This window comes from Dysidea avara, chromosome 8, assembly GCF_963678975.1.
Source record: "Dysidea avara chromosome 8, odDysAvar1.4, whole genome shotgun sequence".
In the NCBI taxonomy this organism is placed as follows: Eukaryota; Metazoa; Porifera; class Demospongiae; order Dictyoceratida; family Dysideidae; genus Dysidea; species Dysidea avara.
The window spans coordinates 15,093,194-15,108,319 of NC_089279.1; the positions used below are offsets into that span (position 1 = coordinate 15,093,194).

General features: G+C 39.1%; 1 protein-coding gene across 1 annotated transcript in view; it reads right to left on the minus strand.

The window, feature by feature from the left end:
* LOC136264790 (uncharacterized) overlaps positions 1-15,126 on the minus strand; it is a 168,539-nt gene that overhangs the window by 70,829 nt on the left and 82,584 nt on the right. The window contains exon 13 of the mRNA XM_066059559.1: positions 14,174-14,929. Within this exon, the coding sequence (XP_065915631.1) occupies positions 14,174-14,929 (756 nt within the window). The remainder of the gene's footprint in view (positions 1-14,173; positions 14,930-15,126) is intronic.

A 15,126-nucleotide genomic window follows, 5' to 3' on the forward strand; every position in this document is an offset into this window, starting at 1 on the left:
TTCAAAAAGGTTATCATTTTGGTATCAGGTTTTAACAAGCCAATTACTGACTCATGGAAGTAAAGTTTTCTGTCATAAAAGTCACCAGTGGTCAAATCTGATCTATTCTCAATGATTGACAGTATTATACAAGTGGATGCATATTCAGTACTTTTCTGCTGAATTATACAATACAAAGCTGTTATCATCTTGTTATACTTTAGTGAGATGGAATTACATTAAACAAAATTACTTGATACTGTTAGGTTATGTGTGACTTTTGGCTATTATTTTGGTTATTGTTGCTCAGCTGATATGGATGTGGTCTTAGTATTTCTTAGGCCAAGGACTAAAAAAGTTTTGTACATAGACACTGCACATGCAGATAGCTATAGGTCAGTGAAAGTGGACTCTGCAAATGCCCTACATATCAAGACACACGGTAGTGTGTCGTGCGGCCCAAGAAGCCGGCGCTCCACACTGTGAGTATATTTACAGGAAGAAAGTAAACGCGATTTTCACACCTTTGTAGCTCCGTAATTCCTTATCCGATTGAAACCAATGTTGCTACAGAAGTGCCGGCTAGGTAGGGGAGTCCACATTCCAAATTTGAAGAAAATCACTTCAGCCATTTCCGAGATACGATCGGCCAAAGTTTGGGTTTTTTTCTTCGTTTTTTTCTTCTTCTACTTCTTTTTGCACACTTTGCAAAATCCGCCATAAAACACGAATTTGTGCTCCAATCGGACTGAAATTTGGCACACTTAAAGGGCTCATTAAGGCGAATCTCAGTGCCAAGTTTGGTAGGAATCCGATGAACATTCACCAAGTTATGACCGATTATTTGTGTAAAATAAGGTCGAAGGTCTGTCACGCCCACAGGGTGAACCGCTTGAAGGAATGAGCTGAAAATTGCTATGTAGATGGAGTAACTATCGTAGGAGTGCCTTTTGGTGGTTTAAAAGGAATCGAGATAAAGACCATGGAGATATGACACAAAACCCAACCTGTGTCACAATTACGCGATCGATTTTTATTTTTATGAATAAAAAAAGTATTAGTTTTTACGCCTACTAGGCAAACCGCTTAGAGCAAATAGCTGAAAATCGGTGTATAGCTGGAATAATCATCATAGAAAGTTCTTGCAGTAGTACAGAAGAATCGGATTACAAACCACTGAGTTATGATTCCAAAGCCAACTACCTGTAACATATGCGAGATCGAGATACTCTAATAGAACAGTCACCCTAATAGAGCATTCAGCTAATTTATTTACTCCATTATAGAATTCTATTACATGGCAAGTTATTCTGTAGGGAGTTCAGCTGCAAACAGTTAATCTTATAGACAGTTCAGCAAGAAGCAAGTCACCCTATAGAGAGTTCAGCTACAGATATATCGCTGTAGTGATTCAGAAGAATCAGAACATGACAAGTCACACTGAAGAGAGTTCAGCTACAAACAAGTCACTGTGGAGAGAGTTCAGCTACAAAGAAACTACCCTGTAGAGAGTTCATCTATACAAACAAGTTAACCTATAGAGACCAGCTGCAAACAAGTAACCCTGTAGAGATTTCAGCTACAGACAAGTCACTTTATAGTTTATACAATGTTCAGCTACAAGTAAGTCACTATGTAGAGACTTCAGCTACATACAAGTCACTCAGTAGAGAATTTTGCTACAAACAGGTCACAGTGTAGAGAGTTCAGCAACCAAAAAACCACATGTAAAGAGTTCAGCTATACAAACAAGTTACTCTGTAGAGAGTACAGCTAGAAACAAGAGAGAGCTCAGTTAGAAGAAGTTGCCCTGTAGAGATCTCAGCTGCAAAGAAACCCTGTAGAGAGATCAACTACAAACAAATCACCCTGCAGAGTGTTCAGCTATAAACAAATCACCCTGTAGAAAGTTCAGGTACATACAAATCACCCTATATAGAGTTCAGCAACAAAAAAAATCACTCTGTAGAGAGTTCAGCTACAAACAAGTTACCCTACAGTGAAATCAGTTTGAAACAAGAGATTTCAACTACAAACAAATCAACCTGTAGAGAGTTCAGCTATGAACAGATCACCCTGTAGAGAGTTCAGCTATACAAGTCACCCTGTAGAGAGATCAGCTAGAAGAAGTCACCGTCTACAGAGATCAGCTAGAAGCAAGTCACCTTGTAGAGAGTTCAGTGACAAAGAAACAATCCTGTAGAGAGTTCAGCTACAAACCAATCACCCTGTAGAGAGTTCAGCTACAAATAAATCACCCTGTAAAGAGATCAGCTACAAACAAATCACCTTGCAGTGGGTTCAGCTACAAACAAATTACCCTGTAGAGAGATCAGCTACAAACAAAACACCGTGTAGAGACTTCAGCTACAAACAAATCAACCTGTAGAGATTTCAGTTACAAACAAATCACCGACTGTAGAGAGATCAGCTACAACCAAATCACCCTGTATAGAGAGATCAGCTACAACCAAATCACCCTGTAGAGAGATCAGCTACAAACAAATCACCCTCTAGAGAGATCAGCTACAAACAAATCACCCTGTAGAGAGTTCAGCTACAACCAAATCACCCTGTAGAGAGTTCAGCTACAAACAATTCACCCTCTGGAGAGAGTTAGGCTACAAACACACCACCCTGTAGAGAGATCAGCTACAAACAAATCACCTTGCAGTGAGTCCAGCTACAAACAAATTACCCTGTAGAGAGATCAGCTACAAACAAAACACCGTATAGAGACTTCAGTTACAAACAAATCAACCTGTAGAGATTTCAGTTACAAACAAATCACCCACTGTAGAGAGATCAGCTACAACCAAATCACCCTGTAGAGAGATCAGCTACAAACAATCACCCTGTAGAGAGATCAGCTACAAACAAATCAACCTGTAGAGAGTTCAGTTACAAACACATCACCCTGTAGAGAGATCAGCTACAAACAAATCACCTTGCAGTGAGTTCAGCTACAAACAAATTACCCTGTAGAGAGATCAGCTACAAACGAAACACCGTGTAGAGACTTCAGCTACAAACAAATCAACCTGTAGAGATTTCAGTTACAAACAAATCACTCAACTGTAGAGAGATCAGCTACAAACAATCACCCTGTAAAGAGATCAGCTACAAACAAATCACCCTGTAGAGAGATCAGCTACAAACAAATCAACCTGTAGAGAGTTTAGCTACATTTCAAGTCCCTTAGTAGAAAGATCAGCTGCGAACAAGTTATCCAGTAGGGAATAATAGACATGTAATCAAGACACACGATAGTGTGTCGTGCGGCCCAAGAAGCCGGCGCGCCACACCGTGAGTATATTAACAGGAAGAAAGAAAACGCAATTTTCACACCTATGTAGTTCTGTGATCCCTTATCCGATTGGAACCAAATTTGCTGGAGACGTGCCGCCCAGTTAGGGTAGTGTACATACCAAATTTGAAGAAAATCGCTCCAGCCATTTCCGAGATACGAGTGAACAAAATTTCGTTTTAATTTCTTCGTTTTTTTCTTCTTCTTCTTCATCTTCTTCATTTCGCACACTTCGCAAAATTCGCCATAAAACACGAATGCGTGCTCGGATGTGGCTGAAATTTGGCACACTTAAAGGGCTCATTAAGGCGGATCTCCGTACCAACTTTGGTAGGAATCCGATGAACATTCACGGAGTTATGACCGATTATTTGCGTAAAATAAGGTCGAAGGTCTGTCACGCCTACAGGGTAAACGCCTTGGAGGAATCAGTTGAAAATTGATAAGTAGATGGAGCAACCATCGTAGGAGTGCCTTTTTGTGGTTTGAAAGGAATCGGGATAAAGACCATGGAGATATGACACGAAATCCAACCTGTGTCAAAATTACGCGATCGATTTTTATCAATAAAAAAACTATTAGTTTTCGTATCTACCAGGCAAACCGCTTAGAGCAACGGACTGAAAATCAGTATGTAGCTGGAATAATCATCATAGAAAGTCCTTGCAGTAGTACAGAAGAATCGGATTACAAATCACTGAGTTATGATTCGAAAGGTAACTAGGTGCAGCAAATGCGAGATCGAGATACTCTAATAGAACAGTCACCCTAATAAAGCATTCAGCTGCATTTATAATTTACTCAGTTATATTACATTGTAAGTTATTCTGTAGGGAATTCAGCTACAAACAAGTCACCCTGTAGTCAGATCAGCTAGAAGAAGGTACCTAATAGAGAGTTCAGCTACAAATAAGCCATCATGTAGAGAGTTCAGCTCAAATAAATCACCCTGTAGAGATTTCCAACTAAATTAAATAATTAACATTCCATGCATTCATTGGTATGACAAATATTGTGTTATTTTTCAGGGTCATTTTAGTACAAACCCCACCTCAATTGGTGGTTCCTATCAAAAGATATAAGCAAAAGAATTTGACAGTGTGATGATTTTTGTGTACAGTATTTTCAATGCTTTTTACATACATCACATGGCACCAAACACAATATTCAAAGTTTCATAAATCTAGATAGGAAACTAATAATGACATGAAATTTTCACCACATAACTATTTTATGGAGAACAGCATATGAGCTAGGTAAAACCTCTCAAGAGTGACCACTTCTTTGTAGACTGACCACTCAGAGAATAATACATGAATAAAGCAAGTGATTCACAAATAAAACTGTGTAATGTGTAACACTAAGTATACACAGGTACCCAATGCATTTTCAAGGTAACTAACTAGAAAAATCAGTAACATTATATAACATGGTAAGTAATGGCATCAGAAATCACAATTAACAAATACTTCAGAAACATGACAATCAGGTAAGAGAAATATTATTATTAAAATAGATTTGTTTGGACACTGTTCAGCTTTATTTGTCACATTGTAAGCACTAAGGATGATAATTATTATATAACACAATGACATCACTATATACTACAAAGAGAAATTATAAATAGTTTCTGACCAAAATTACAATTACTGAAGCTGCCATAAAATGGATCAAAACAGTAGTAAATACACCGGAATATAACATCAGGTAAGTGTGGAGCCATGTAAGGCTGGTATCACATGCCAGTATCCACTTTTGAAAAGATTATGCTCAACCTTGAACCTTATTTTGCAATTCCGCGCAAGACAACAAACTGCTCACCTTCAAACTATACTTGCATCGATGCAGAGGGATGCCTTGAAGTCCAGGGTGATTGTAATGCTGAATTCTGAACAGTGTTAGATGGCGATTTACCTTTAAAAGGGCCATATTTTCGTCGTAATCCAACGTCAATTGTCCTCCAATCAAAAAACACACGGCATAATCGAAATCAGCATATACGGTTTTCCCAGGAACACTTTCTTCGTCCTCATCTGCCACAGATTCACGCGGAAACACTCGGAAACTTTGGCTATCACCGGTGCCGTATTCTTCCAATTAGAATTACGTCTGCAATTATTTGTATGGGATTCCTATGGGGATATTTATTTCTCAAACTTTGATTTGACATATTTCAATAAATACCACATGGATTTTAATCCAGTAAAGTGCATTACGAAGTACGAAGCACTGACTACCATTAACTGGAACGGCAGCTTGTGAAACATTTAATGAAGGTGTGTAATTTAAGTAGCAAAAATATGTGTGGAAAATTGGTTGGTTGGAAATCGCTACCTGTAGAGAATTCAGCTACAAACAAATTGCCCTGTAGAGAGATCAGCTAGAAGAAGTTACCTTGTAGAGAGTTCAGTTACAAAGAAACAATCATGCAAAGAGTTTAACTACAAACAAATCACCCAGTAAAAAGTTCCGCTATGAACAGATCACACTGTAGAGAGTTCAGTTAGAAACAAGTCATCCTGTAGAGAGATCAGCTAGAAGAAGTCACCTTGTAGAGAGTTCAGTTACAAAGAAACAATCATGCAAAGAGTTTAGCTGCAAACAAATCACCCAGTAGAAAGTTCCGCTATTAACAGATCACACTGTAGAGAGTTCAGTTAGAAACAAGTCATCCTGTAGATAGATCAGCTAGAAGAAGTCACTTTGTAGAGAGTTCAGCTACAAAGAAACCACCATGTAAAAGAGTTCAGCTGCAAACAAATCACCTGTAGAGAATTCAACTACAAACAAATCACCCTGTAGAAAGATCAGCTAGAAGAAGTTACCTTGTAGAGAGTTCAGCTACAAACAAATCACCCTGTAGAAAGTTCAGCTACAAACAAGTCACCCTGTAGAGAGATCAGCTAGAAACAAGTCATCCTGTAGAGAGTTCAGCTAGAAGAAGTTACGTTGTAGAGAGTTCAGCAACAAAGAAACTGCCATGTAGAGAGTTCAGCTGCAAATAAATCACCCTGTAGAGAATTCAGCTACAAACAAATCACCCTGTAAAAAGATCAGCTAGAAGACGTTACCTTGTAGAGAGTTCAGCTACAAACAAATCACCCTGTAAAGAGTTCAGCTACAAACAAGTCACCCTGTAGAGAGATCAGCTAGAAACAAGTCATCCTGTAGGGAGTTCAGCTAGAAGAAGTTACATTGTAGAGAGTTCAGCTACAAAGAAACTACCATTTAGAGAGTTCAGCTGCAAACAAATCGCCCTGTAGAGAATTCAGCTACAAACAAATCACCCTGTAGAAAGTTCAGCTACAAACAAGTAACCCTGTAGAGAGATCAGCTAGAAACAAGTCATCCTGTAGAGAGTTCAGCTAGAAGAAGTTACGTTGTAGAGAGTTCAGCTACAAAGAAACTGCCATGTAGAGAGTTCAGCTGCAAATAAATCACCCTGTAGAGAGTTCAGCTACAAACAAATCACCCTGTAGAAAGATCAGCTAGAAGAAGTTACCTTGTAGAGAGTTCAGCTACAAACAAATCACCCTGTAGAGAGTTCAGCTACAAAGAAACTACCATATAGAGAGTTCAGCTGCAAACAAATCGCCCTGTAGAGAATTCAGCTACAAACAAATTACCCTGTAGAAAGGTCAGCTAGAAGAAGTTACCTTGTAGAGAGTTCAGCTACAAACAAATCACTCTGTAGAGAGTTCAGCTAGAAACAAGCCACCCGTCGAGAGTTCAGCTAGAAGAAGTTACATTGTAGAGAGTTCAGCTACAAAGAAGCTACCATGTAGAGAGTTCAGCTGTAAACAAATTGCCTGTAGAGAATTCAGCTACAAACAAATCACCCTGTAGAAAGGTCAGCTAGAAGAAGTTACCTTGTAGGCAGTTCTGCTACAAACAAGTCACCCTGTAGAGAGATCAGCTAGAAACAAGTCATCCTGTAGAGAGTTCAGCTAGAAGAAGTTACATTGTAGAGAGTTCAGCTACAAAGAAACTACCATGTAGAGAATTCAGCTACAAACAAATCACCCTGTAGAAAGGTCAGCTAGAAGAAGGTACCTTGTAGAGAGTTGAGCTACAAACAAATCACCCTGTAGAGAGTTCAGCTAGAAACAAGTCACCCATAGAGAGTTCAGCTAGAGGAAGTTACATTGTAGAGAGTTCAGCTACAAACAAGTCACCATGTAGAGAGTTCAGCTAGAAGAAGTTACCGTGTAGAGAGTTCAGCTACAAACAAATCACCCTGTAGAGAGTTCAGCTACAAACAAGTCACCCTGTAGAGAGATCAGCTAGAAACAAGTCATCCTGTAGAGAGTTCAGCTAGAAGAAGTTACCTTGTAGAGAGTTCAGCTACAAACAAATCACCCTGTAGAGAGGTCAGCTAGAAACAAATCACCCTGTAGAGAGATCAGCTAGAAACAAGTCATCCTGTAGAGAATTCAGCTAGAAGAAGTTACATTGTAGAGAGTTCAGCTACAAAGAAACTACCATGTAGAGAATTCAGCTACAACCAAATCACCCTGTAGAAAGGTCAGCTAGAAGAAGTTACCTTGTAGAGAGTTCAGCTACAAACAAATCACCCTGTAGAGAGTTCAGCTAGAAACAAGTCACCCTGTAGAGAGATTAGCTAGAAACAAGCCACCCGTTGAGAGTTCAGCTAGAAGAAGTTACATTGTAGAGAGTTCAGCTACAAACAAGTCACCATGTAGAGAGTTCAGCTAGAAGAAGTTACCTTGTAGAGAGTTCAGCTACAAACAAATCACCCTGTAGAGAGTTCAGCTACAAACAAGTCACCCTGTAGAGAGATCAGCTAGAAACAAGCCACCCGTTGAGAGTTCAGCTAGAAGAAGTTACATTGTAGAGAGTTCAGCTACAAACAAGTCACCATGTAGAGAGTTCAGCTAGAAGAAGTTACCTTGTAGAGAGTTCAGCTACAAACAAATCACCCTGTAGAGAGTTCAGCTACAAACAAGTCATCCTGTAGAGAGTTCAGCTACAAACAAGTCATCCTGTAGAGAGTTCAGCTAGAAGAAGTTACCTTGTAGAGAATTCAGCTACAAACAAATCACCCTGTAGAGAGTTCAGCTAGAAACAAGTCACCCTGTAGAGAGATCAGCTAGAAACAAGCCACCCGTAGAGAGTTCAGCTAGAAGAAGTTACATTGTAGAGAGTTCAGCTACAAAGAAGCTACCATGTAGAGAGTTCAGCTGCAAACAAATCGCCCTGTAGAGAATTTAGCTACAAACAAATCACCCTGTAGAAAGATCAGCTAGAAGAAGTTACCTTGTAGAGAGTTCAGCTACAAACAAATCACCCTGTAGAGAGTTCAGCTACAAACAAGTCATCCGGTAGAGGGATCAGCTAGAAGGATCACCTTGCAGAGAGGTCAGCTACAAAGAAATCACCCTTCTTCATCTTTTCTTCTTCCTGTAGTAAAGAAAAAAATGACAGGTTAAAAAACCCTAAAGCCAGCCTATGGCCAGCTTTGGGGTATACAAATACAAAAAGAAGTGATATCTAATCAAAAAAACAGCCAAGCTGTAAAAAAAGGTGCGGCCCCTAAAAAGGCCAAGGTGAAAAAGATGTGAAATCCAAGGTGGCGGCCAAGAAATGGCTGTGATGGTAGGTTAATGGTAAAAATTTTAACGACAATTCAGGTGAATTTGGTGCCGCTTAGTCTTGGCACAAAATTCACCTGAATTGTCGTTATTAAAATTTTTACCATTAACCTACCATCACAGCCATTTCTTGGCTGCCACCTTGGATTTCACATCTTTTTCACCTTGGCCTTTTTAGGGGCCGCACCTTTTTTTTACAGCTTGGCTGTTTTTGATTAGATTTATATACCTAAGGACTTAAAGGAGTCAGTTGACAAACTATCAATAGATTTTCTTTGGTCTAATTTTAAAGTTGAGACCACATAACTACTAGATAGCGCAAAAGTTTGACAGGGGAATTTTGATGAATTTGATAATTATTGTGAAATTTGTCAAAAATAATTGCTATGGGTTTATGTACAATGTCTATAAATTTGCAAATTGAAACTTGACTTAAAAATTCCTGACTAAATGTCCTAAGTGTCAGAATGTATAAGGGTGACAAACTGTTGACAGTCCAACGTGCTCTCTTAAAAGCATGTCAAACTTTTCTTGTCAAAGTGCTTGATTGTTTGAATTTTCCCTCTTCAAAATTTATAATTTTTACTAAGTGGGCACACTATAATACATTTGATTGTTCTATTAGAGTATTTGCACATTAGAGATCAAGACACACGATAGTGTGTCGTGCGGCCCAAGAAGCCGGCGCGCCACACCGTGAGTATATTGACAGGAAGAAAGAAAACGTCATTTTAACACATTTGCATCTCGGTGATACCTCATCCGATTGGAACCCAATTTGCTGCAGAGTTGCCCGCCAGCTAGGGGAGTCTACATTCCAAATTTGAAGGAAATCACTCAAGCCATTTCCGAGATACGAGTGGCCAAAATTTCGCTTTTTTTTCTTCGTTTTTTTTTCTTCTTATTCGTCTTTTCGCACACTTGCAAAAATTGCTATAAAACGCAAACGCGTACTCCGATTGCCTTGAAATTTGGCATACAGAAGGGGAGTACAAAGGCGAATCCTAGCATCAAATTTGGTGCAAATCCGGTGAATGGTTAAGGAGTTATGACTGATTATTCGCGTAAAACAAGATCGATTTGTTGTCACGCCTACAGGGTAAACTGCTTTATGGAATGAGTTGAAAATTGCTATGTAGATCGAGTAACCATCGTAGGAGTGCCTTTTGGTGGTTTGAAAGGAATCGAGATAAAGACCACGGAGTTATGACACAAAACCCAACCTGTGTCACAATTACGCGATCGATTTTTATGAATAAAAAAGTATTAGTTTTCACGCCTACTAGGCAAACCGCTTAGAGCAATGAGCTGAAAATCGGTGTATAGCTGGAATAATCTTCATTGAAAGTCCTTGCAGTAGTATAGAAGAATTGGATTACAAACCACTGAGTTATGATTCGAAAGCCAACTCCTTGTAGCAAATGCGAGATCGAGATACTCTAATAGAACAGTCACCCTAATAGAGCATTCAGCTATTTTATTTACTCCATTATTGAATTCTATTACCATATTCTGTAGGGAGTTCATCTGCAAACAGTTAATCTTATAGACAGTTCAGCAAGAAGCAAGTCACACTATAGAGAGTTTAGCTACAAATATATCGCTGTAGTGATTCATAACATTGCAAGTCGCACTGAAGAGAGTTCAGCTATAAACAAGTCATGCACCCTGTAGAGAGTTCGGCTACACTCTCTAGAGAATTCAGCTACAAACAAGTCACTGTGGAGAGAGTTCAGCTACAAAGAAACTATCCTGTAAAGAGTTCATCTATACAAACAAGTTACCCTATAGAGATCACCTGCAAACAAGTAACCCTGAAGAGAGTTCAGCTACAGACAAGTCACTTTATAGTTTATACAGTGTTCAGCTACAAGTAAGTCACTCTGTAGAGCATTCAGCTACAAATAAGTCACTCTGTAGAGAATTCAGCTACCACCAAGTCACTCTAAAGAATTTTGCTACAAACAAGTCACCGTGTAGAGAGTTCAGCAACCAAAATACTACTCTGTAAAGAGTTCAGCTATACAAACAAGTTACTGTGTACAGAGATCAGCTAGAAACAAGAGAGAGTTCAGCTAGAAGAAGTCACCCTGTAGAGAACTCAGCTGCAAAGAAACCCTGTAGAGAGATCAACTACAAACAAATCACCCTGCAGAGCATTCAGCTATAAACAAATCACCCTGTAGAAAGTTCAGGTAAAAACACATCACCCTATATACAGTTCAGCTACAAAAAAAATCACTCTGTAGAGAGTTAAGCTACAAAGAAGTTATGCTACAGTGAGATCAGTTTGAAACAAGAGGTTTCAGCTACAAACAAATTAACCTGTAGAGAGTTCAACTATGAACAGATCATCCTGTAGATAGTTCAGCTAGATACAAGTTACCCTATAGAGAGATCAGCTAGAGGAAGTCACCTTGTAGAGAGATCAGCTAGAAAAAGTTGCCTTGTAGAAAGTTCAGTAACAAAAGAAACCATCCTGTAGAGGGTTCAGCTACAAACAAATCACCCTGTAGAGAGTTCAGCTGCAAACAAATCACCCTGTAGAGAGTTCAGCTACAAACAAATCAACCTGTAGAGAGATCAGCTCGAGGAAGTCACCTTGTAGAGGGATCAGCTAGAAACAAGTCACCTTGTAGAGAGTTCAGGTACAAAGAAACCACCATGTAGACAGTTCAGCTGCAAACATATCGCCTGTAGAGAGTTCACACAGCTACAAACAAATCACCCTGTAGAGAGATCAGCTAGAAAAGGTCACCTTGTAGAGAGTTCAGCTACAAAGAAACCATCATGTAGAGAGTTCAGCTGCAAACAAATCACACTGTAGAGAGTTCAACTACAAAAAGATCACCCTGTAGAGAGTTCAGCTAGAAGAAGTCACCTTGTAGAGAGTTCAGCTACAAAGAAACCATCATGTAGACTCTGAGAGTTAAGCTGCAAACAAATTACTCTGTAGAGAGTTCAGCTAGAAGAAGTCACCTTGTAGAGAGTTCAGCTACAAAGAAACCATCGTGTAGAGAGTTCAGCTACAACGAAATCACCATGTAGAGAGTTTAGCTGCAAACAAATAACCTGTAGAGAGTTCAGCTAGAAACAAATCACCCTGTAGAGAGATCAGCTAGAAGAGGTCACCTTGTAGAGAGTTCAGCTACAAAGAAACCGCCATGTAGAGAGTTCAGCCTCAAACAAATCACCGTGTCGAGAATTCAACTACAAACAAATTGCCCTGTAGAGGGATCAGCTAGAAGAAGTTACCTTGTAGAGAGTTCAGCTACAAAGAAACCGCCATGTAGAGAGTTCAGCCTCAAACAAATCACTACGTAGAGAATTCAACTACAAACAAATCGCCCTGTAGAAGGATCAGCTAGAAGAGGTCACCTTGTAGAGAGTTCAGCTACAAAGAAACCATCATGTAGAGAGTTCAGCTACAAAGAAATCACCTTGTAGAGAGTTCAGCTAGAAGAAGTCACCTTGTAAAGAGTTCAGCTACAAAGAAACCACTATGTAGAGAGTTTAATTGCAACAAATTACCAGTAGAGAGTTCAGCTAGAAACACATCACCCTGGAGAGAGATCAGCTAGAAGAGGTCATCTTATAGTGAGTTCAGCTACAAAGAAACCACCACATAAAGAGGTCAGCTGCAAATAAATCACTTGTTGAGAGTTCAGCTACAAACAAATCCCCCTGTAGAGGAATCAGCTAGAAGAAGTCACCTTGTAGAGAGTTCAGCTACAAAGAAACCATTATATAGAGTTCAGCTACAAAGAAATCACCCTGTAGAGAGTTCAGCTAGAAGAAGTCACCTTGTAGAGAGTTCAGCTACAAAGAAACCATCATGTAAAGAGTTCAGCTGCAAACAAATCACCCTGTAGAGAGTTCAGCTACAAAAAGTTCACCCTGTAGAGAGTTCAGCTAGAAGAAGTCACCTTGTAGAGAGTTCAGCTACAAAGAAACCATCATATAGAGAGTTCAGCTACAAAGAAAGCATCCTGTAGAAAGATCAGCTAGAAGAAATCACCTTGTAGAGTGTTCAGTTACAAAGAAACCATCATGTAGAGAGTTCAGCTGCAAACAAATCTCCCTGTAGAGAGTTCAGCTACAAAAAGATCACCCTGTAGAGAGTTCAGCTAGAAGAAGTCACCTTGTAGAGAGTTCAGCTACAAAGAAACCATCGTGTAGAGAGTTCAGCTACAAAGAAACCACCATGTAGAGAGTTTAGCTGCAAATAAATCACCTGTAGAGAGTTCATCTAGAAACAAATCACCCTGTAGAGAGATCAGCTAGAAGAGGTCACCTTATAGATAGTTCAGCTACATTTCAAGTCACCCAGTAGAGAGATCAGCTGCAAAATAATATCCTGTGGGGAATAATGGGCATGTAATAAATATATGTATATAATTTGTATAATTACTAATAAAATCAAAAATAATTGAAGTATTAAAAATCTTCTTTAAGTTCTTTTCTTCTTCCTGTGGTAAAGAAAAAACACATGGGTTAAAAACCCCCCAAAGCCAGCCATTGGCCGGCTTTGCAGTATACAAATACAAAAAGAAGTGATATCTAATCAAAAACAGTCAAGCTGTAAAAAAAGGTGCGGCCCCCAAAAAGGCCATGGTGAAAAAAGATGTGAAATCCAAGGTGGCGGCCAAGAAATGGCTGTGATGGTAGGTTAATGGTAAAAATTTTAACAACGACAATTCAGATGAATTTTGTGCCGCTTGGTCTTGGCACCAAATTCACCTGAATTGTCGTTATTAAAATTTTTACCATTAACCTACCATCACAGCCATTTCTTGGCCGCCACCTTGAATTTCACATCTTTTTTCACCATGGCCTTTTTGGGGGCCGCACCTTTTTTTACAGCTTGGCTGTTTTTGATTAGATACATATTATACCAATCTTTAAAGCAGCTTTTTGCTCCACCCAGGTTTTAAGCAAGGGTTTTCTTTAATTGGCAAAGCCAGAGGAGCGTTTGTCTGAACCTCATCAAACCTACCATAGTTATGGCCCTGCATAAATATGAACTCTACAAATAAGTCATAAACCTAATTAATCTATTTTAAAAATAATACATGAATTATGTGCATACAGATCAGCGATGTATAAAGTGCTGAAACAAAATGGCTTTGTGTGAAAAAAATCCCTACTTTAATCTGTAATATAATACTACACATTCAAGCCAGGGAAGGATCCTCATAAAGTCTAATACCCTTTGTATCCTGTAGTAGATGTACACAGTATACACGTGTACAGAATGTACATATATACAATGCACCTGACTCAATTGTTGAAATCTCTTTACTGGCTGTTCAACATTCTGTGTTAGCTGTTGTACACTTTGTATTGGCTGTTGTAGACTTCCTGTTAGCTGTTGTATACTCTCTGTTGGCTCTTCTACACTCGTTGTTGGCTGTTCTACACTCTGTGGTGACTGTTCTACTCTCTCTGTTGGCTGTTCTACACTCGTTGTTGGCTGTTCTACACTCTGTGGTGACTGTTCTACTCTCTCTGTTGGCTGCTCTACACTCTGTGGTGGCTGTTCTACACTTTGTGGTGGCCGTTCTACATTCTGCATTGGTTGTGAGATGATTTGTTTCAGTTGTGTTACGCTCTGTTTTGGTTGTGAAATGCTCTGTGTTGACTGTTCTATGCTCTGCACTGGCTGTTCTACATTTTGAGTCTCTAAAAATCCCAGCTTTCTGACAAAATCATCAATTTGCTCATTTTTCCATCTTCCTAGCAAAGCAAATGATTGCCCTTTTGATACTGGTGATATTGGTTTTGATACAGGTGATACTGGAATCATTGTTTCTGATGTTTGGCTTTCATTTAATATTTGATCTTGGCATATTTTGTGGTACAACTCTTCTATTGGTTCATAATATAAAAGAACCTGAGAATTGCTTTCAGCAGCTGCACTAGTATATGTCTGCAAATATCCTGTGATCTGCTTAGGACAAATAACTAGTTCAAAGTAGCCAGTCTTCATAATGCAGTCCAATTCTTTGGCAACATTCTCTAAAGTATCACCCTGCAAGTACAATAAAAACCAATTTAATCACACTCAAAAACTATTACAACACAATCATTACATTGTTTACCTATATTTTTAACAGCCAGGCTTGTAAAAAGTACCACCATCACAAAACAGCCAAGTTATCAAACCAAGCATGAGCCAGTGCAAGAGATGGTTATATTTAATTTAATCTAATTGAAATCATGGTGAAT